Raw genomic sequence first — 23,355 nt, forward strand, 5'->3', positions numbered from 1 at the left:
CATTGTTTATTTTCTTTGTAATTTTTTAACTATATAAATATTTCCTCTCAATTTGAGTCTAATTTTTTCAAATTTCTCTCATCATTGATCAGCTAAAAATAAAATTTTATGCTCCTTGACTATTGACTTTTGTATTTATTTAATTGGTTGCCACATTGCAGGAGAAAGGCCATTTCGTTGCGGGCTCTGCGGCAAGACATTCTCGCGGTCGACCATACTGAAGGCCCATGAGAAGACGCACTATCCCAAGTACGCGCGCAAGTTCTTGTCGCCCAGCCCCGTGGACACGGAGGAGGAGAGCCCGCATCAATGAGTCTGGGGTCGCGATCGATCGCAGCCGACCTACGAGGATTTATTAGCCAGTAATATTCACTATTACTGGAAATAGTCAATGGTGAACGAGAAGTGATAGTTGAATGAACAAATGAAGGACAATATGTTGTAATTAGTTAAGAATGTGATTTAAACGCCGCAACTGTGATCTGAATGATATGAATAATATTTGATATTTCACTAATAGATAATTGACACACTAAAGTTGATACTTCTTAAATTTATTTGGAGATGAGCTTTTTCAGTTGTTCCATTTCGTTTGCTTGGATTTCATGAAAGTTTCGAACGTTAGGTGCTTTCTTTATGCTTTAGTTGATAATTAAAAACTCATTTAAAGATGGGTCATTAGACGGCATAGCCAAAGTTAGCTAGAGAAGTATGAATCCTTTTAAAATCCTTTCTTTCTGAATCGAGATAATAAAATGCTTTTTAGTTTAATTTGCTTGTTAAATATTTGTCTTTTAATATGAGCTGTCGTATTCTGTTGCAATTATAAGAGTTTTCGAAAGTAATGAAAATTGTAAAATATCATATTAATTTAGAGCTGGCATAATCTTTAGAGACTTGCATATTTATAATAGTAGTATCATGTCAGAGTTGATTTTATAAACAAAATTAAAGATTGATTATGAGTGCTTTAATTATTATTATTAGAGACCATACGAAAATTGCACTCAACATAGTTGTAACAATTAAGAAGTTAGGGATTTGAGATTTTTACTAATTTTACGTCTTTCGAAGTTAACGACGCACGCTCCCCTGAGGTAATTCAAAAGCAATATTATGACATATAAATGTAAATAACATATAGTTTGATAATATCGGATTTTTAGGAAATTTATTAGAATGTAAATGCTTCGGTAGTTCTGTATTCGGTATACACGGGGAGGGTTGTGGATGTGTGATCATGGGAATCAAAGCTTTAAGCGCTGTTTCTGTTCTGTCCGAATACTATGCCCTTTGCTCCTTGCTCGTCGGGTGTTCAATGAGTACACTGCACCGAGACGCGGTGCCGATAAGAATATCTGTGAACCGATCGTAGCTCTGGATGTAAGAGGCATAGTATGTACGTATAAGTATATATTAAATTTTCTATCTATTTTCATACTGCAGAACCACATTGTTTTATGATTATTTAAATCGTTTCAAACACTGTGTACGTCACGTTATATCAACTCATAGGTACCTTATACATATGTATATTAACTGCCTGAAATTAACGTTTTGCATAATTGTAGTAAATACAGGTGGACACGGATTATAATTATATTTCGTTATATTATGTATATGTCTATATAGAGTACGTGCACAGAGTTTGAAACTTCTTACAATAATCGCTGTGTTCAATAAATTCAACAGAGTCAAATACAGGGATATTTTATGAATCGTAAGATTAATTATTTTTCAACACCACCATATTTTGGTTTTAAATACCATTTAAAGACAGCCAATACTTCCAGGCTTAGTCTGTTTAGATAATATTTATATTTGATTGTTTCTCTTATTAACTTTCATAGTTCGACATCACAACCGGAAAAATTAAAGCTTTGATTTGGAACTGATTGGATGTTGGCTCATATAGTCCGTAAGTTCAATGAAAAAATACTTATATACTTATTGATTTGCCCACGGTACTCTCAGGCTAGAGCATACTAATATTCTTATAGGAATTAATATCATTATCTTAAAGTACATAAATGATTTACGTAATTGTACTAGGGAATAGACTGAACTGCCTAATCATTTCATAATCTTTTGGTCATGGGACATATCATTTTTATATAAAATAATAATATTTCACGGATAAAGTAAGAGTGTCATTGCACTTAATTTAAAAAATACAATTATATTTAAAAGTAGGATATTGAAAATTTTCTTTTAACCTATTTCATTTTGAATGTAGGCGTTTAAATATCTTTTTATTGTAAATTAGGTATTTAGAGATTCATCATTTTGGGTTTTCTCAAAAGAAAGTATTATGGTAATATAGAAAAAGATCTGTGATATATGTCTAATACATGTAAGGGTATTACATCTGGGAATTAAAGATGCGATCTCAGACTGTGATTTCAAATATTTAGGACGTTTTAGGCCACATGATTGATAATATCATTTACCTTTATATTATTATGAATTGAAATTGAAAATTAATCGAAGATTTCTTAGAAATATCATGATGGTACATTTATTCTCTATGATTATACGCAAAGAAGTTAAATAATTATCTCGTTATTTTGTTGTTATGAGTTTAAATTGTAATGGAAACGTGAATTAATTATTGAGAGACGAGAACAATTAAAATTAGGTACAAAAATGAAACAAAGTTTTTAACAGATCTCATTGCTATTTATAAGTTTTTAGGCATCATGTAGAAATTAAGGCCAGTATGCTATTCGTAAATTCATTTTTCGATGTTATTTTGGTACCATTAAAGTACTTATTTAACTATATATATTTGGATTGCAAACGCCTAACATTCCAAAATTATTCCAGTGTCAACACGGTTTACTTTTTAGCAAATGCCACCGATACTATTTAGGTAACTATTATAATCTATTTAATGTAAAAAAGCTAAATTCTGAGTATGATCGCCGTGAGTACCGGAGCATTTCAAATTTGTTTATGACTTAGTTGATTTCGTTTGAATGGAATGTTACGATAATAGTTAATGAATTAATGATGTGGTAGTGTTCTTAGGAAGCTCTTCCAGACGCACGTGGTAATAATATTACACTAGATCTACTGACAATTGTTTTCCAAGTATTATACTTAATTGTTTTTTTACAAAATGGTTGATGAGAATGTGTGGTTTATATTGATCAAAGTGATTTGAAAAATTGCTACCAATATAATTTACATTCCATAAACCTTTAAATGTTTAAATTTACTTGAACTGTCTAATTGTATCTCCATTTTAATGTTAATTTTTGATTCATACTTACTTTAGTCCACGTCGCCATTGTTTGAAGTAAATTTAAACATTTCGTACATACAAGCGATGGTTGATTTGTTTGAATAGAAATGAGTTCGTACACTCCTGAGTAAAGTTTTAGCGAATTTACTATGAACATAACGGGAAAGTAAAATTAATGTTGGTCTATTGTTAAAAGTCACACAATATAATAAATGCATTTTAGATAATAGATTGGTAGATGCGCTACTTTCCGGAGCTAGAATTCAGAAATGAAATAAAATACAATAAAATAATAAAAAAATGAGACACTAGAATGTTGGTATTTGAAAAGCTGCACTCGTTTTTGTTTTATCAGAGTCGAATGTTACCAAACTTAATAGCAATATTGAAACCTTGATTAATGTTCCTCTTCTTATTTTAAGAAAGATTAAATATTTACAATTTACACAAATACTTAATAGCAATAAATAAATGGTTAATAATGACGCGAATTAACAAATTTGTACGAATTTTTATCGAGATAGTTTTTTATAATAATACAGAATGCAGTTTAAAATACTATTTTGTTTCCTAACTTTCAGAGGTAATATTTATTATTGAAATAATGATATTCATATAGATTTATATATCTATGTATTGACGTGTAAATAGGCAATGGTGATTGTTGTTAGTAAAATATAAAGTAGGTACATGAACAATAGATTATACTACCCTCAAGTGCAGTTATTCAAATCTTAACATTTGCCAGTTGTTGCCACGTCCCTGCAGAGTTCACGCCGTTAGCACAAATAAATAAATACATTATTATATATATTGATAAACTTTATTATATCTATATTTTAAATTTATGTAGGTATTTCCCAAGTACCTACAGAGCATGGTAACTTTTAAGAAAACACTAGCACGAAATATTTCATGTGTTGAAATAGATACGACGTAGATTCATTTTTATATTATCATAAATTGTGACCACAGTTTTATATTTAGAGTGCCTCTTGCCTATACAAGACTTATATAAAGGCTGCAAATCACGGATTATACATAGTATATGTAGCAGATAGAGAAAAAACTGTAATTTTATGGTGAAAATTGTAAGTTGCGTTATGATATGTGACTTGCGCACTCTTCTGTCCATCGGTTTGATTTGTAAGCAGCTTAGCACCTCGGCACGACCGACGGCCGCGCCACATGTCTCCGTAGCTAGCGCATTCCAATCTTGTGATGTTATCATATTATACTATGAAGTATGAACATTGAACAGCCAGTACAACATTATTTCATGACCAATATTACAATCAAATTATTTTGTATAGTGTTACTACATAGTGTCGTTAAGTTTCGTCCAACACGATTGAGGTAGAGGTCGCTGAAGCGTCAACTGGTTACTTGTAATTTAACTTACCATTTTTTTAAGTGGCATACCTAAATATAGAACTTATATTGCAATTTTTCTAAGTTCCTGTAGGTGTATTAATTATTGTATATTGGTACAATTTGTTTTAATAATTATAATGTGTTTATTATAAATTATTTAGATTTAAACTTTCGTGACTAATGTTTGTGTTGGCATAATATATGAATAGATTTATGTTGCCCTAGTTTACGTAGTGATGTTCTGGACTTATAATCACCGCTGTTTTTAAATTTTAAATCTAGAAGGTCATATTGGATAATGGTTATTCCTCGTATATTATGCCAATAGAGATATTTTCAGCACAAGTTCAAATAATGTAGGTCCACTTTATTTATAGAGCTTGATATAGTTGTCGTTTCTATGTGGAAGGAAACGATAATTATTTTTCCCTTAAGCTGTTTTATTTAACATACATTGTTGACATTTTAGATTAGAGAAAATCTGTTTTGCCTTAACATTATTAATAGTTCATAAAGTTGTAACAAAGAGCAGTACAGTTTTGTTGAAAAAGTGTTACAGTATATCAGAACGGATCGAGGATCAAACGGTGTAATGTTTTGTCAATTGTGCAACAACCTTAAACAGAGACCCATCGCTGTTGATCATTGTAACTTTTGAAACAAATATAAGCATATCATAGCTGTAAAAATACAATTTTGACAAATAAAAGCTCTACAATCATTACAGAACTATTCTTTTATTATCTTCGTAGCCCTATCCTATGGATGCTTGCAGGTACTAAAACATGATATGAAAATTAATTTTACCAAATGTTGTTGCGCTCTATTTTACAAATGTCACCGTTTCCATTGCAGATGTGTCTGGACATGTCGTGCACGTCTCCGAGCATCCCCAGTCCAATCCCGCCGCGCAGTCCGACGGCGCTGCCGCTGTGGTCGCCGCTGCTGGCGCTGCAAGCTTGTCGCCTGCGACGCTACCTCAGCGATGACTGTATGCTCTACCACAACCGACATATGCTCCATTCCGAGCGACGCCGCTGTGGCGTGTGTCTAGCTTCTTTTCCTTCCACGTGGCTCTTAGAGCGCCATGCCGCTTTACAACACGCCTCTCAGGCTCCCTGCGACGACAAACCCTTCGTCTGCGAACAATGCGGACAAAGTTACCGGTATCGATCCGCCTACGTCAAACACCGTGAGCAAAACCATCGAGCTCGTCTCCCGGCCGACAAATTGTTTACTTGCGATGTCTGCGGTATGCAATTCCGTTACTTGAAATCGTTTAAAAAGCATCGCCTCAATCATACGCTGGAGAGACTTCACACTAAAAATACCGACACTCCCGAAGGCATCGATCAAGTGTCTAGCACCAATGAGGCTCTAATAGGCCAGTGCGGGGAAATGGATCTCTCCATGAAGAAAAAGAATAGAGGTGACGCTGTGAAAACTCCGACCACCGAGGTGATTCGCGACGCCGAACAAGACAGCACCGTTGATTCGAACGGCGCTACGGATTCCGTGGTGACAGTGGACGATTCCGCCGATTGTCGCACTTCCGGGGCCGAGAGCGAGAGCAAACGCGACGACGACACGACCTCCGAGGAGAGGAGGCGGGTTCCCGTCTCGTTCGCCAGCGTCAGCTCGATGGCGGACAGCTCGGAGAACGAGTCGCGAGCGGACAGCGGCAAGCACGAGAGCTCCAGCTCGCACTCGGGTCTCCTCGGCTTCATGCAAAACGACGACAGACAAAGAGACAAGGAAAGGAGATTCGCGTGCCCGTTCTGCGGCAAGTGCGTGCGCTCCAAGGAGAACCTGAAGCTGCACGTGCGCAAGCACACGGGCGAGCGGCCCTTCGTGTGCCTGTTCTGCGGCCGCGCCTTCGGCGGCAAGAGCGACCTCACGCGCCACCTGCGCATCCACACGGGCGAGCGGCCCTACCACTGCGAGGCGTGCGGCAAGTGCTTCGCGCGCGCCGACTACCTCTCCAAGCACCTCACCACGCACGTGCACAACACGCGCTGAGCCGCCCCCGCCCCCGCCCGCCGTCCTCTCCGATCTTCGCATACCTCTATATTTGATGACCGACTCGTATTGTAACAGTAAATCGGAATATTTTTTAAAACGTTTTTAAACTTTACAACGTAATTATTGATATAAGCAGGTTTAATTAGATTTTTACAGGACTATTTTTGTTTTGGAGTGGTTTATGTATATTTATGAAATAATTTTCTATATTACTTGTAGCGAATAGACGATGAAAACTATTTCTGTTTTGCGAAGCGATATCTACTTACGACGGAAGCTTATTTTTCCTCCGGCTCGGCAGGTTGCGGTTTATGTCTCGTCCGCCGAGTGTGAACCTTGGCACGCAATTCGTATAGCGACTGTATCGAGTTTTAGTTTATGATTATGGAGGATTTTTCACGCTGCACTTAATTTCGTAACGGTTTCCGGCCTTCAAACATAGATAAAATTATTTTGGATTGCTTTTCACGATCACGCTGTTCTATATTATTTTTTTCAAATGATTTTTTTATTACTACACGAAAAGTTAGTCTCTCATCAACAATTAATTAATAATTGGCATTATGTTAATTTCTCTTAAGCACTTTATAGTTTTAATACGCCGTCGAAGGGCGTTGCATTTCAATAAAGATGAGGGACCAAGTATCTTTGTTACGCCGCTATGCACAAACAGCACTCTTAAGTTATAACGGTTTAAGTTAGACCGGACTCGATCAACATCGAGGGTAGGTGACAATGTGAGCTACGATTTGCGTTTTTGGAGAATGCTTAAAATAGTTTCATTTGCCATATTTTTATATGCCTACGTATATTAAGATTTTTTAAATAACTCATTCCATTGAAGAGGAACTAGAAAATTGATAGTCGTGACGATAGGAAATTAGGAGAATGCAAAAACTGTGATTCGTACGATTAAGACCAGTCAAACAAGTTTTAGAACATCGAAAAAATGTTTTATGTAATTTAAAATAACGTTATCTAACAAGTAAATATACCTACGTATAAAATAACTATAGTTTTAAGAAATCTCTCTGTGCCAAAATATGTACCTCATAAAAGTAAACACTGAAGTAGATAAATGAATTGTCAGTTATTGTTTGTTTGTACACATTATGTTTAGAGTTGATCGTGCAGATACTCTGCGACAAACCGACGACTGCATCAACACAAACTGTTTGCTCAGCATCAGTACTCAACGAGCCTAAACGTTACATTATACTCGTACTGTCCAAGAATTTCATCGGTTGGACAATATTCGCCTACAATTTTACTAGCTATCGTTTATTTATATTACGCAATTTTCATATATCCTTACTTACTTGTGTTAGAGTAACTACATGGTATTGCTGATAATAATCATGTAGTTAATTTGCACCTCAAAAGATATGACTATTTTTCCTTAAGAATAATGTTACCTTTACTGCCGTCATTGTGATATCCTTTCTACTTAATAAGCAATTGTTTCCTCCAATTCAGTTTATGGAAAAACATATTAGCAGATATAAAAAAAACTGGATTGTGTCTATAATATAAATATTTAAAAATAATACTAGCTCGATTAGGAAATAGGTACATAAAACATTTATTTTACTAATTATATACATGATTATTTTGTTCTTATTTATGACTATTTTAAAAACTTGTCTTCCTCGATATTTTATTAAAAACGTTCTTATTGTATCAGCAACAAGGTTTATTTTTGCTGGTATAAATATAAGAATATTTTAAACTCTCGTCTCTCAATCTCCAATGTACAACTGTGAGCTTTATTCTTTAAAAATAGGTGAAAACTATTTGTTTATGGTGTTCTAATATTTATTATATATCCGAAAGAGAGCCTATTGTAATATTTTTAAAGTATTCAAGTTAAATAAAATACTGTCAATTAAGTATAGGATAAGTGATATTATGTCTACTTAATCGTAAAGTAATTAAGTACTTTACTTAGTCAAAATTGTGGGCGAATATTTTCTATCGCGTGTTAGATTTATACAATTTGTATCCATAGGGTTTTACTCCATTTTACCACGTTAAATAAGTAGCCAATGCAACGAAATATTCAGGTACAGGAAGTGTTGAACGAAACATTATAAGATAGAATAATTGATTTAGTTAGTACTGTTATCATAAGCCGGTTAAACTGAGGATATAAACTTTTTTTGATGTTTTTATTTGTTCATTGTTATACATGATACAGTTGAAAATAAAATATAATAACTACTTTGCCAGAGGGATATAATAAGTTAGGTAGGTAGTCGAAAACGTTTAGTATAAACGAGAAGCAATACTCTGAATTTTTATTTTTACTACCGAAATACTCTAATAGTAATCAGAGCGAATACGGGGACTAGTCTTTTAAATATATTATGAAAATATATTTATGGGTTTTTATAAAGTGTAGCTACGGTGTTTTAAATATTGCCATCCAAGTGTAATCTTTCGTACCCGGTCTTTGTATTCCCTCTGAACGAGTTTATACTGTACTATCAAACTATCAAATAACAATGTAATGCATTCACATTGTGTATAATGTAGATATTTTGCCATTACTTCAAATTTATAATATAAATATTATTCAAAATTGATGTTGACTGTTTTTATAAGTATATCAGCAGTAGTTACTTGATGTTGTGGCGTAATTTAGTGTCTTATAGGTTTAAGGTCATAAACCACTCAAAGTAGTAGAATGTTAGTAGTGATCGTGTTCGAAACGTGAGTCAAAGGCCAGTTTAATATAATTATAAATCGTTTTGATATTCCAAAAATGCTGCGTTTACTTTGAGTGGTTCATTATTTTGAATTCTCGTAGTGTTAAAATTGGTGTGGTTTTCTTTATATCTGTTCTTGTAACATACATTTTAACTCTAATATTATAGATAATTTAATTTTAAATCAGATTCTAAAGTATAATGAGCACAGCAACAGTTCTGTAAATATGCGTGTGCTAACCAGGACAAATGTGATAAATTAGGGTTTAAGTAATCTTTCCTTTTTGTTTATATAGTTGAAATTCAAGTGAAAACGTTTCGTCACTCATGGGTTATATTGTATCATATCTTCACTTGTCGCGTTTGAAGTGGGCATACGATATTTTTGTATACTTTTCTGAACGTTCTCATTATACCTATTTTATTGTCGACTGTGAGCTTAACGGGCATTATTTATTGTACTACTTATTTTATAGACTATCAACTCTAAGAGGACTACCACGATGGCAAAGTAACACTAAGATACTTTAAGGGATGATAGAAATATTGATACGCGACAGTCTGGAGCAACGTTACAAAGTGCAGTGTCATGACGACGCACAATTTTAACACTTTTTAAAACGTTTTATATATTATCTCCGTCCACTAAATATTGTGTGTCTTGTTTCATGTTTTTACCGACTGACGACATCGTAGTGTCAAATGCAGAATACCTTTACTGACTATTCCATTTTATATTATTGTTTGAACACATAGGAAGCAATAGATACATTATATTAACGACTACAAATACTGATACAACGACTATTTATTACAAGTTTTACATAATGACGTACGCAATAGGCAATAGTGAACACCACTGACGATCTTGTGCAGGTGAACGTTTGTTGTTTTAGTTTAATTATATTATGTGAGACAAATGTATATATGTGTCTCTGTCTTTATCGAGATTTAGTTGGGGAGTTGCATGGGAGCGTTAAGACCCGAGCCAAAGCGGAGGCTGAGTCAATAACAAGCTATAGGATATTGATTGTAGGTAATAATGTTGAGCGGAGTTGTTACGAATGTGATATTATATAACGTGGGGCGCATCGAAGGAACGCGTAAGATCGAAGTCTCTCCACGGTCTAGCCAACGACGATTGAACGTAGATAGACTGATTTTCGGGTAGAAGTAAAGTAGGCCAGAAGTTTCGCAGTCAATAAGTAATATTTATGAATAGGTGTTGATTTAAAATGTTTTAAAAGCCAAAACACAGTCTCAATAGCTTACGACATAAAACAATAAGAGAGTTTATTTAATTTTTAAACATAATTATACAGAATCTTTTATATACCAATCTTAAATTATTTTTCAGATGTATTGATTTTTATACATCTCCATATACAACAATGAATAGAGGTAAGTGTAGACATAGATGGGTCTATTAACCGCGTGGTGCTACAAAGTGTAAAGATATGTGATAGAAACTGTTCTTCAGAGACATTTTATTTATTGAAGCTTCCATAGGTAATAAATATAGTCACATTACACTATGATATACCCACATCAGCAATAATTTGGTTTAGGTAATTACATAAGGATTTATTTTGTCCAGTATTTTTAAAAGGTGTCATGTGGTTGGTCGAATGTGTCTCTTAGAAACCAAAGTATCCACTTATGTAAGGAATTGTGTTCTTAAGACTTTGATGGTATAACCATTCCACAATTTTAATATTTGTATCTTTCACGTGTAATTTATTTCTATGAGATTTAAGTCGACCAAATGCCATCGACGTGGTGGTGTGAGTTTTAAAATTGTAGGTTTTTAATTAATGATTTGTTACAAATACGTCCAAGTCTTATTACCGTTCATAATAAGGCTAGATCGTTAATGTATTTAAACGTAATGCAGACAAGCTAGTTAGTAAATTTTCGTTAGGTTTTGGCTGGTCAGAAGTATTGGCTCTCAAACCATACTGGAATTTGTATAAATTGTTTTATGGCCTTATTAATATAAAATGTCTTGGTATAAATTGTATGTATAGTAATAACATTAAAAACTTTCTTACCATGTTGATGTAAAATCGGGACAAAGAAGTATTTTAATGATTTGTTTTTATCTTATTTATTATTGGTATTTCCAAATATTCGTAGTGTTGATGTAACTACGACGGGCACTAAGAATACAATGAAATAATTATAATTATTGTATAAATACGAGTATGTACTACTTCGGCGAACGGTTTTTGTTGACAAACTTAATTTATGTCATGGGTCAGTTTATTCAAAAACTAGTTGATAGTACATACATACTGTTACATAATATATTTTTTTTACTTGTATATTTCAGATAATTATTATTGTTATACAGATCGTTTTATATTTTTATCGTGATTAACTATTACTTGTTTTCAAGATTTTTATTTTGCAATATGACTATTCGTCTATAAAATAGTCCATTTAATTTATAATAATATCTTGTCCATTGTCCAAACTAACTTAGGCATAGTTCCATATTTTGGATGTGTATTATACCACAGTCTAAATTTAAACGCTATTGTGTATATTATTTCATTTTAATATCGATGTGCAAAATTATAGTAAATGTCTTGGATCTCTAAAAATAAGAAAAAAAAAGACAAAAACACTTTACGAAATTTCTAAATGTGCAATAAATATGTGTGTTGTAGTGTTACCATTAGGCGTAAAATTTTAGCTTCTCAAGCTTGTTTACTGTTGGCGTTCACGAACGACATGCTCTCGTGTCGTTCACTATGTTGTTTAATATTGCAATGATCTCAGAGCGCTAACAGTAGCCACACTTGGGCAGCATATTAAATGAATATTTGGCACTTTTAAAAAAGGCACATTTCCCTATCATATTGAAAATGGTTTGAAAACGTGTTGAAAATGGATTTGTTGGTAATTAATTTCATAATGAAATATATTTGTTTCATTAACCGAAGATCTTTTATTTACTTACCCTTTACCCGTAGTTTTAGAAATTAGATCAACGAGGCGAACTAAAGGAAAACATCGGAAACATATTAGGTGTTTGTATCTACGCGAACGTATTCTGACCTAATGATTATTACTGTTTTGGCCTAGTTTAAACGAGGTGGTAGTATTGTAGGTCTTCTATTCAAACTCCGGTAATTTCAGATTGAGTTCGTAAGTAGGTAAGAAAATAGTTTGAATAACAATAGTTGATAGAGTCATTAGGCAATGAAACATTTGATTATTTCCTACATTTACTTTAATAAAAAAGCGGTCTGAAATGGTGGTTACTTGGATTATTTGAGTTTTAGACTGACAAACTGGAAATTTAACATAGAACAAGCTGATTAAAGACTACTTGATACTAAAGTGAAAAAAAAGGATTTTACTACGTTGTGTTGACTTATAGTATTTCATTGATTAACAATAATTACTACTAAAGCACTTAGAACAAACAGAATAGCTAGTAGAGTTCCATATAGGCTATTACTACTTCGTAAGAGTCTATTAAAAATTGATGAGAGAATTATAATTTCGGTTCTATTTGGTGGTATCTCGTCAGTTCGTAGTAGGAACGTGATGCGGTGTATTTCGCTGTCATGAATACTAATAATGCCGAAATATCAACACAGCCTGGTTTCGGTATCTACTACCTACATTAATTGAACCTACCTACATTAGTAGAAGATTAAGAAGTCGTCTTGTTCATAAGATTACGAAATGCGATGAAATAATCAACTAAGACAAAGCGGTGGTAAAGTACTTTACGTGCATATAACATTTAGGTACATTGTTATGTCTTCGTCTGGTGACTGTACTTACACGGTCACCAGACACAACTACCAAACTACCTAAACGACCTAACTAATGAAAATCACAAACTTCGGCCAAAAGCTTTTGTTCATCACTTTGAGCTGTTTACGAAATTACTATAGTATAATTATATAGTAGGTACAGTCAGCACCAAAAGTCGATGAACAGAATCAACTTAACAAAACACCTGTTCACAATAAAATGCCATAAGTTATAGTCGCAACTAGGAAACAAAATAGCCTGTACACCAGAAATTTACAAAATTCGTTAAACACGAGTATTTCAAAAGTATCTGCACACTAGTATTCCTAAAGTTGCTGTACACCAACAATCCAAATGTCGCTGAACATCATTGTATCAAAAGTCACTAAGCAGCAGTAAAGACAAAATTATTAGTATATTTTGAACATTGCCGTGTGTTAATCTACTTTTGTCGCTTATGTTGTTCAGCTACTTTTGGGACAGTGCTTGCTTAACCTTAATAATGTATGTTAACACGTTAGTATCTATTTCAATACTTATTCACAAAACAATTATATTTATTGTCAGTAATCATATTAATCTATAATATGAAACATAACATAAACATAACTCTAATGAAATAAGGTTAACAAAGTATATTTTTAACGTTGCCGTGTGTTAATCTAGAACAAAGTATTTGGTACTGAAGAAAAGTATGATTTAAATCGTAATCATTTATTTATTAAAAGCACAATCAAAAATTCAAATGAAAATATTTTAGATATTATAATATAAATCTTAATGCAAAATCAAAAATTTTATTGAAAAATAAGTATTAATAGCGGGTATGGCCTCCATTCGCGTCTATTACTGCCTGGAGCCGTTCGCGCATATTACCTATCCTCATTAAATATAACCCATTACTGTCCCACTGCTGGGCAAGGGTCTCCTCCCGTAATGAGGGAGGGGTTAGGCCTTGAGTCCACCACGCTGGCCAAGTGCGGGTTGGGGACTTTGCATGCCCTCAATAAATGTATTAAACAAATTTTTAGGCATGCAAGGTTTCCTCACGATGTTTTCCTTCACCGTTGGAGCATGTGATAATTATTTCTAATACACACATAACTTCGAAAAGTCATTGGTGTGCTGCCTCGGGTTCGAACCTGCGACCACTTGAGTAGGAGGTGTCAACTTATACCACTCGGCTATCCTCATAGGGGCCAAAATATTTTGACAAATATTTTGGCCCCTAAATCTCTCCCAAGTTTCTGTTGCATGAGCTATTAAAAATTAAAGCATATATGATATAATATTATATGCTCTATTACTTACCGAAACTCCTAATTCTGCAGCAATTTCTGATACATTGTATCCTTGTTCTTTCAAGAGAACAATTCTGTGACGTTCATGCTCCGTAATATGCACATTATACGGCATTATTGTGATATTTATCGATTGATGTATCAATAATATAAATAAACAATTATGCACATACACAACGTTTCGTTTACTTCAGACTACGACAATAATACGCTAGACTAAAATTATCACAAGTCATATGAACAGAAATATTAATTAAATGTAAGGTATTCTTACGGTTCGCGCAAAGTAAATTACAAGTACCGTCACTATAATCGCTTCGTAGATCATTAGAGTTATGTTTATGTTATGTTTCATATTATAGATTAATATGATTTCTGACAATAAAATATAATTGTTTTGAGAATAAGTATTGAAATAGATACTAACGTGTTAACATACATTATTAAGGTTAAGCAAGCACTGTCCCAAAAGTAACTGAACAACATAAGCGACAAAAGTAGATTAACACACGGCAATGTTCAAAATATACTAATAATTTTGTCTTTACTGCTGCTTAGTGACTTTTGATACAATGATGTTCAGCGACATTTGGATTGTTGGTGTACAGCAACTTTAGGAATACTAGTGTACAGATACTTTTGAAATACTCGTGTTTAACGAATTTTGTAAATTTCTGGTGTACAGGCTATTTTGTTTCCTAGTTGCGACTATAACTTATGGCATTTTATTGTGAACAGGTGTTTTGTTAAGTTGATTCTGTTCATCGACATTTGGTGCTGACTGTACCTATACCATAAACAGATGAGATTGACAGAAATGGAAATACGACGCGCACATATTAACAAACTACCTACCTAAGTACGGTTTTGATCTCCTGTCAATAACTCCCGACGAAGTAAACCCACTTTTGAAATTAGTTTAAGTTACTTTTGGTATGCATATAGTAAAAAAAAACAAATAGTAGTAAAGTAAAAAGTAAAACAACCACTTCTTTAAATTTACCTAACAAATGATTATGTAGTAGGCCTATGTTCGATGTCTACGCTACGCCGTAGCAGTGGTCTACGGCCAGTAGGTAAATAATGATCGAAATTTGATTATCAGTTTTCTCCATATGTAATTGTATTGCATTCTGGGTTAAGTAAATACAATCTTTTTCTCTTAATAAATCAATAAGTTGTTACCAAGTTTCATGTGGTATGTTACGATGAATCAAGTAGGTACCTACCTACGTTTGTAGCGTAAGTACCTATTAGTAATTTTATGTGCAAGTAGCTAGGGGTATCTAGATTCCTAGTACTTACGTAGTTTTAGATTCATTAGTCATTCAAAAAGGTCGTTGTTAGTATGGATATTTTGGGAAAATTAATTGTCTTTTTCAGTCTCTAAACTAGGCTCAATTAGTCCAATTTAGACTAATCTAAACCAATTTATCTATTTTATTCATAATTCGACTTAAAGACATCTGAACCTATAGATAATATACTTTTAGAGGTAGTATATAATTAACAAAGTGACTGTTCCGTTAAAGACCTTCAATCGAGTGTGACGTAGTAGAGTTAAAAGGTTTATTTCAAAATTTCCGGCGACATGTGTCTGTTTTACAACAGCCAAATTAGTTTGTGAGCGACGAGCTTCGCGCCTTATCGATTGAGAGGAAACACACGTGGCTGTCTCTGTGTCGAACACGGTAAGACACAGAGTCCGCTGTGTGTCGACACTGAAAATGGGAATGTTGAGAAGTAGATTACCGCTTCAAACACCTGCCCTTTCCCAGACTGTCGGTTGAAAAGTTTGCTCCGTTATGACTACATTATTTTATTTTTTATTAAGCTTATAACGAATGCGCTACCTTCTTCATCATTTGATATTAACCATACTTTTCTACTATATATTTTTTTATTGGGTTCATTGATTTAGTTGGTAACTTTTTGGGTCAATGCAAGGGATTTTCTGCATACCCAACCTTTTCTATTTTAAGAGCATGTCTTTATATATAGGGACTAGCTTTTAATCACGGTACACCAACGACGTTTTAGCTATTACATAACCCACGATTATTTTGTAGATAGACTAATTACTTCCAAACTAAGTAGCGATTTTTTGGTTTAAACCTGGTTGTAAATGGTTGTATCTTTTTCGGTCTTTGCTTCAGCAACAGTGATATGTTTTTTAATGAATCAATCATCAGGACGTGTTGGTATAGATTCCTGTATCGAGAAAAAGTTGTAACCAATATATATTATGCATGTTAACATTACTTATTTAGTAATATTTTCATCAAATATTATTAGCTATGCTAAAGCCCAATTTTAAAACAATTTTACAGTTTAATTTTACATTTTTGAAGAGGTCGTGTAAACATGTAGGTGTCTAAAACGAATACACTACATATGTTTGAGAACAAACATATTTTGCATATAAATATCGCGAGGAAAACTTCCGCATTCATAAGAAAATCGCATTTGAAAGCGTCATTTCGCAAACATAACTCGTTTACAGAAGCATAAAGCACTTCTCATGTCTGTGTTAAAATGCTTTTAAATTTTCCAACGTGACTCAGAGGGCTATAGCGCTCGTCGTAACCGAGTTACTGATGTCCCCTCCCAGGATTCTATGAGTATTTCTACTGGATTTTCATATCACCTTTTTACTTTAGCACAAGTCTTAACTAAAGTCATGTGTGCCTGAGGAACTTTGCTGAGTTACATCGAATACAGTAAGTACTATAAACTTAATGTTATTCCAAACTATACTTCTACAATTACTTACTTTTAGAATAGATTACAAGATCGGTTACTTTTATCTATCGGTCTATTTTTAATTTGAATATGTTCTGGGACATTCTGGAGGAAATCTGACGCCACAAAGTTGCGGAAAAAATTACCACAAATCATATCTCGCATTGTCCAAAGTTTTTAAGTATCTTTAGAAACTCAAAAATAACAAGCTCAAACATCCGTCAATTACAAAATTGTACATATTGTTATCCGCGTCGATACCAAACCAGAATTGACATTTATTCCCGTTTCATTGAAATAGTTAAATACGAAAGAAAATCCTACTATCCTATTAATATTATAAATGCGGAAGTTTGTGAGTATGTATGAATGGATGTTTGTTACTCTTTCACGCAAATACTACTAAATCGATTACAATGAAATTTGGTATATAGGTAGCTGAAGACCCAGAATGACACATAGGCTAATTTTTATCCAGGAGATCCCGAGGGAGCGGGATTTACACTGGAAGGGTTTCCACGTGGACGAAGTCGCGAAAAATAAATTATCCATAACATATTCTAGAATGAGTAAGTATTTTAGAAAACGACATCTTAATCACAATCGTTCCAAATAAAATTTTCTGAAGCAACCAAACCATGGTAGATTTTTGGCACCGGCATGTAATCCGTGGTACGATTACGACGCGAAGTAATCTCAGTTCAAGTTCAAGTTCCGACGTTAATTACATTAATACCGGTTAGAATCGTAATACGCAGTGCGAGAGGTCAACAACTCTGTTCAACGGATCACCATCATATGGGGCCTTTGTGATTATATCAAAAGTAAGAAAAAATATTTGACATGTCATTTAGTTTTTGTTGATATACATTACATTCGTAGCTACTGACATGATCATGTTTTAACACATTTATTTAAGCCTGAAGCAAGAATAATAGATTAGTCATATAATTTCAATATTGATTGATTACATTTTTTTCCTCATTTATTTTATTTCGTTTCATTAATTTTTGTGGGCATTATTTGAATATCGCAGCTTGGTGTTATTTTTTTGATAATGATGCCATGAGTTAATAAATCTCTTGCAATGCCATACGATCGTGCTATGCCTAGTTTCTATAGTTATTTAATCATTAATCTATTCAAACCTTATTAAATCTAGACTAAAGTCTGTTTAAAATCTTGGTACAGTAATCTGCTGCTTCAACTATCTTAACTCAAACATTTGCTTCCTAGAAGATAATCTTGCAAATGTGTAGTACATTCGCAAGTTCCCCTGAAGTTGTAATACGAGGTAAATTTCCGACCCTATGAAACTGTCCATGAATACAAAATATACATGAATAAGAATACTCGTATACTGTAGATGTGCAGCAAGGTAGAGCGGACACCTCCTTGCGCACGTACACGGGCTCGCACAATGATACTCAGAGCGTGGCTTGCAACTAGCAAATTTAAATTTAACGTGCATCCATTCCCAAGAAAACGTGCGGAAAATACTTAGCACAGCGACAATACAGTCTATTAGATACTTACGTTCTGAAGATTGTTGCGCGCTTTCCTCTCACTCACTTTTCATCAGACATTCCTTTCTGATTAATACTAAGATATTGCTGCAATCAATCAAAATATGCGTATTTCGATAGTCAGGGTCAATAAAGAATGCCTGAAAACAAACCCTTCAGCAAAACCACCATTATTTATTCATTAGGTTCAATGTAATCAAGAAACTTCCCACTGAATGCCCCAATTTCGTCGAAAATTCACGAAAGAGCCGAGCCACAACCGCGAATCTGCAATTATTTAATCGTTTTCGAGGTGTTGCTCCACGGAAACTGTGGATTCATAACATTATCGACAATCCCTTGTGGGACTTCTAACTAGTTTGTTATACATTGCTATTCGGTAATAGAATACTGTAGCGTTCAGTTAGTGAAGCGAGTGATAGAACTGGAACACGGCAAGCCAGGCGTTTTATATAAAGCTAGTAGTAAGAGGTCATCGTATGGGGTGCCCCGGGCGCGATACCGGTCGGGGAAGAGTGATCATCCACAGCGAATGAGGACAGCAAGGGAAAATTTCCCCAGATTGGTGAAAATTGTAGGATGAACAGTAAAACTGTAGTCTTCAATCAATTATTATTTTTAATGAGAAACCTTAGTTTTATGTATGTTAAATCAACAATAAATGTTTATAAATGGTTGATGATTTCTTTAAATAAATATTCAAGAACCCTTTACATTTTTGCTTATAATGGTTACGGGATATCACAGTAATAATATTTATTCATGATACGAACAATTATATCATTGTGTTTTCTTTGTTATATTATTATGTAAGGTGCTCTATTCACAAACCTACGGCTTATAGAATCGTTGTCTCTCAAGAGCTAACAAGTACATCCCTTTTATCGATAGGTCGGGCGGCAAGGCATCATTTTATCATTTGTCGAGAGCGGGGAGAATTGTGGTGCGGAGCTCGCAACCCTCGGAGCCACCGGCCCGATTTTACTTCGCCGCTCAGTCTACTCTATCACGTTGATGGAGACACATCGCGGCCGACGCTCTCGCCCACCCAATTATTACTTTATTACCATACAAAACGCGAGTGAGTGTGTGTGAACCATATACCAACTTAAGTGTCGGTTACACCCCTCCTCCACTTTACGAACTGTCCAGTCAAGGTCATCTTTCAGCAATTTGACACCTGTTGTGTTTGTATACTATATGTATGTATGAAATTCTATATAGTAATAAATTAAGTAGTAGTATTGTGTAACGATATTGTATTGTAAGTATTATTTCTTTTGCAGTTTTGTTTTCGAAGCTTCGTACTAAGTTGTCGTTTTTAATTGAGTAATTGCGGCATAGAGATGTCACGGTTATGTGACAATTAGTTAATTAGTGTTAAATGTGTTTATTAGACTATGATTGTTATTTTTTTAAATTAGTAGTTGTAGTTTTGGCTTTTATTTTTGCTAAATTGGGTTTTTTTAAATTGTTTTAATTAGTTTGGGTAGTAGTTTAGTTTGAATGTCGCACTTATTTTTTTATTTGTGATAATGTTGAAATGATAAATTTATTATTACTTTCAGATGTCCTCATTGTAACTATTTGGATTATAGGACGCTTACAGTATTTTGTTTTTATTTTGTCATCAAGGAAAAGTTCCTTTAGGAAAAATATTGCATGACATTTTATGACAAGACTGTAGTTAGTACGTTTTATTTTGATTTTGTGTTATGAAGCGGTCTATTTATTCATTTTATAATGCAATTAGTCGTCTTGACTTGATTGCAACCATAATATTTTATTATCCTAATTAAAAAAAACTCTGAAAGCTCGTATTACGAACGTTATAAAATCATGTAGGTATATGAGGAGCATTCAAGTAAAACATTATATTTATCGTAATAAAAGCCGATTACTTAGATTTTACTAAGTACTAATGATTACTTTGAGGATGAAAAGATTTCACATCTAGATATTTAATCCTTTGCCAGTCTATGAAAAGTCATCGCTTAGTTTCTCCACAAAACATTTACGCATTTACCATCAAAACGACATGAACTGTTCAAGCAGATTTATTTCAAACACGCGCCATATATCGTTTACAATATAAATAAACAGAAATACATATTTTAAAGTGGCAATTGGTATATCCTGTACAGTTGGTCGAGCCGAGCTCGGCCGGCGGAAGCGTCGAGCTCATTCAAATAATTCAATTAAATCCCGTGCTCTGAGGGCAGTCTCACTTCACGGCTGCAAATCAAAATAGGGATGCCTATATTTTACGTAAATATCTTATTATTTGTGACGTAATCATTTCAAACTACGATCTTATTCCGACTTTTATCTTAAACACAAAGTAAGCAGCCCTCAGCATTATAAAATACCTTTGACAAAATGTAATTGAGGAAAATGAGCGTCAAAACTTAAGGATGCGTCAGTTATAATTTTATAAATTGCTTGACGTTTTTAACTTTTTAGAAGATTTCGGAGGAGTCGTTTATCGCTGTCTTTGAATAAAACAAAGAAATCCCCGTGAAATACGGCCATAAGCTTCTTAATTGTATTTTATTCGTCGGGTACTTTAAAGTAGCACTCGCATGCAATTTTATAAAGCTTTTATGTTGTTGTATTCGTTATACACAGGTGATAAACATACTTTACTTGATTAGTAAACTTATTAGTATTCGATATCAAGGTTTTCTTATGCCAACAAATTAACAACCACATTAATATTGTAACCCTACTGCAATATCATGTTTACTTTAATATTCTGAAATGTTCGCTGAAGTCCTGACACAATATTCTCCTGTATACATTAGAGGTTGCTAACTTAGAAAGCTAACACAGCAACTATCGATACGTTAGCTAATTTTAGCGACAATTCACACCAATCTCAAGGAACTTGGCTCTTACTATACAGATCTATCGTATAGGTTAAATTACTAGGCAATTTGCTAATGGAGTACTTAGTTACTCTATTCCAAAAGGATATTTTCCTCGCAGGTTTACAGGTTCCCCATAATGTTTTCGTAGCCACTGATAAATTGATTCCATTAATGAAAGCCAACTTCAATAAATTCCGTGTTCGGTTCGGCCTATTGAATATAAAGCTTCTTTTGAGAGAAAAAGGTTGAGAGCGATACTGTTGCTTGAAAAAAATGTATACTTACTAGTTATACTTACTCGATAAACATGGGAATATAATTTTAAAAAAGTGTTAAAGTTCAAAGGTCATTTTAAAAAAAGTATAACGAAATTAATGGAATTATCGAGTTGGTCCCCGCACTAATTGAGTCTGCATGCGGCTAGAGCGTGGGCCTAGCGCACACTGACGTTGACAGAAATGCATCACCGCCTCGTAAATTCGTAATGGTCCGTTCTTCTGTCAGTTAACTGAATATTCCGTATTCCCTCTGTAAACGTTTTAACGGTTGTCCGAACACTGATTAAACTTGTGGTTACGAAGCAAAAAACACTATGAGTTGTTAATACAGTAGGTAGTTACGAGAACAAATAATTATCGCTCCGTTATTCTGTTGTTTTGTCGTACATTTTGGTCCTTTAGGAATTATGGTTTGACAAGTTAGCGTGACACGTAAATTAACTTTAAAACTTAAGTTTTTATTGAGTTTTGGAAATGGTAAATAGAAAGTTAGAAAAGGGATTCGGTGGTGGTAATTTGAAATAATTAGAGTAAATTCAGATTTATAGGTTTTCTGAATTAAAAACTAAAAGGCGACAATAGCCCTTTCATTTAATTTTCTATAAGATCTCATAGATCACTATAATTATATTATTATTGTAACAGAATACTCGCAAAGCGTAGAGCTCGATCGGTACTGAGTTTGTTTAACGCATTTGCCTATATGCAAACGAATGCAATATTATCTTTGGCCGATATGCATGATCTAATTTAAGCCAAAGCTGAATTCTATCAATACGGTGCCAGGTCTTCATCAATGGATACCTTTGCCTACCTTTTTATATGTAGCTTTTTTATGCGATCTTAATATATAACCAAATAATATAAATTAATTGACTCCAGTTATGATCATATTCTAATTCCAATAAATTATGTCAAGATTAACAAGTAAACAGGTTCTCTTTAACTCAAGTAAAAGTTCATTAATCTTCGTGCTTTGAATTTTAATAAGGTGGATAACTGTTCTAACTTTTAAGCTAAAATTAATTAAATTGTATTCAAAATTATGTTGCTGAAAATCACTTAAATAAATGAGTGTAATAATAAATTTACCTCGTTCGTAAATACTAGAGAGTCGAGCCAAGTTTGTTCCAATGTCTTAAAGAATTAATTAAATATAAGCCCGTAGCTGTCTAACTTCACAATTAATGCAGAAATTGCAATATTTAAATCTGTATTATAGAATAAAAAATATAGTATATATTCAAAATGTTAGTAAGTTTTAGATAACTTTGAAAGATGAAAGACGTAAGGGATTAAAGTCAATATAATGTTGCGACCTACTTTGTATCCGTATGCCGTCCATATTTTATGATGATGTGGAAAATGTTTTCGCATTTTCTACAGTTGTCTGGATACTACGTGTGTATATGTTCCACTTGAGACTCACGTGTGATGTGAAAATTTAATTTATCGCATTAAATATGAAAAAATCCGCATACCCTCTACTTTTGGGAACAAAAGGAAATCTGTT

At 33.7% G+C, this 23,355-nt stretch overlaps 2 protein-coding genes across 4 annotated transcripts in view; both read left to right on the forward strand.

Annotated features, from left to right (window-relative positions):
• The window catches only part of mamo (maternal gene required for meiosis), a 43,937-nt gene extending 31,643 nt beyond the window's left edge, over positions 1–12,294 (forward strand). For all 3 annotated transcript variants that reach the window (XM_076115595.1, XM_076115596.1, XM_076115597.1), the window contains exon 7: positions 5,477–12,294. In XM_076115595.1, coding sequence (XP_075971710.1) covers positions 5,477–6,640 — 1,164 coding nt within the window. In that variant the 3' untranslated portion in view covers positions 6,641–12,294. The remainder of the gene's footprint in view (positions 1–5,476) is intronic.
• Positions 12,295–19,649: 7,355 nt separating this feature from the next.
• LOC142973654 (acetylcholinesterase-like) overlaps positions 19,650–23,355 on the forward strand; it is a 45,906-nt gene continuing 42,200 nt past the window's right edge. The window contains exon 1 of the mRNA XM_076115598.1: positions 19,650–19,896. The gene's annotated coding sequence lies outside the window, so the exon portion shown is untranslated. The remainder of the gene's footprint in view (positions 19,897–23,355) is intronic.

Source organism: Anticarsia gemmatalis, chromosome 6 (genome assembly GCF_050436995.1).
Source record: "Anticarsia gemmatalis isolate Benzon Research Colony breed Stoneville strain chromosome 6, ilAntGemm2 primary, whole genome shotgun sequence".
NCBI classification, from domain to species: Eukaryota; Metazoa; Arthropoda; class Insecta; order Lepidoptera; family Erebidae; genus Anticarsia; species Anticarsia gemmatalis.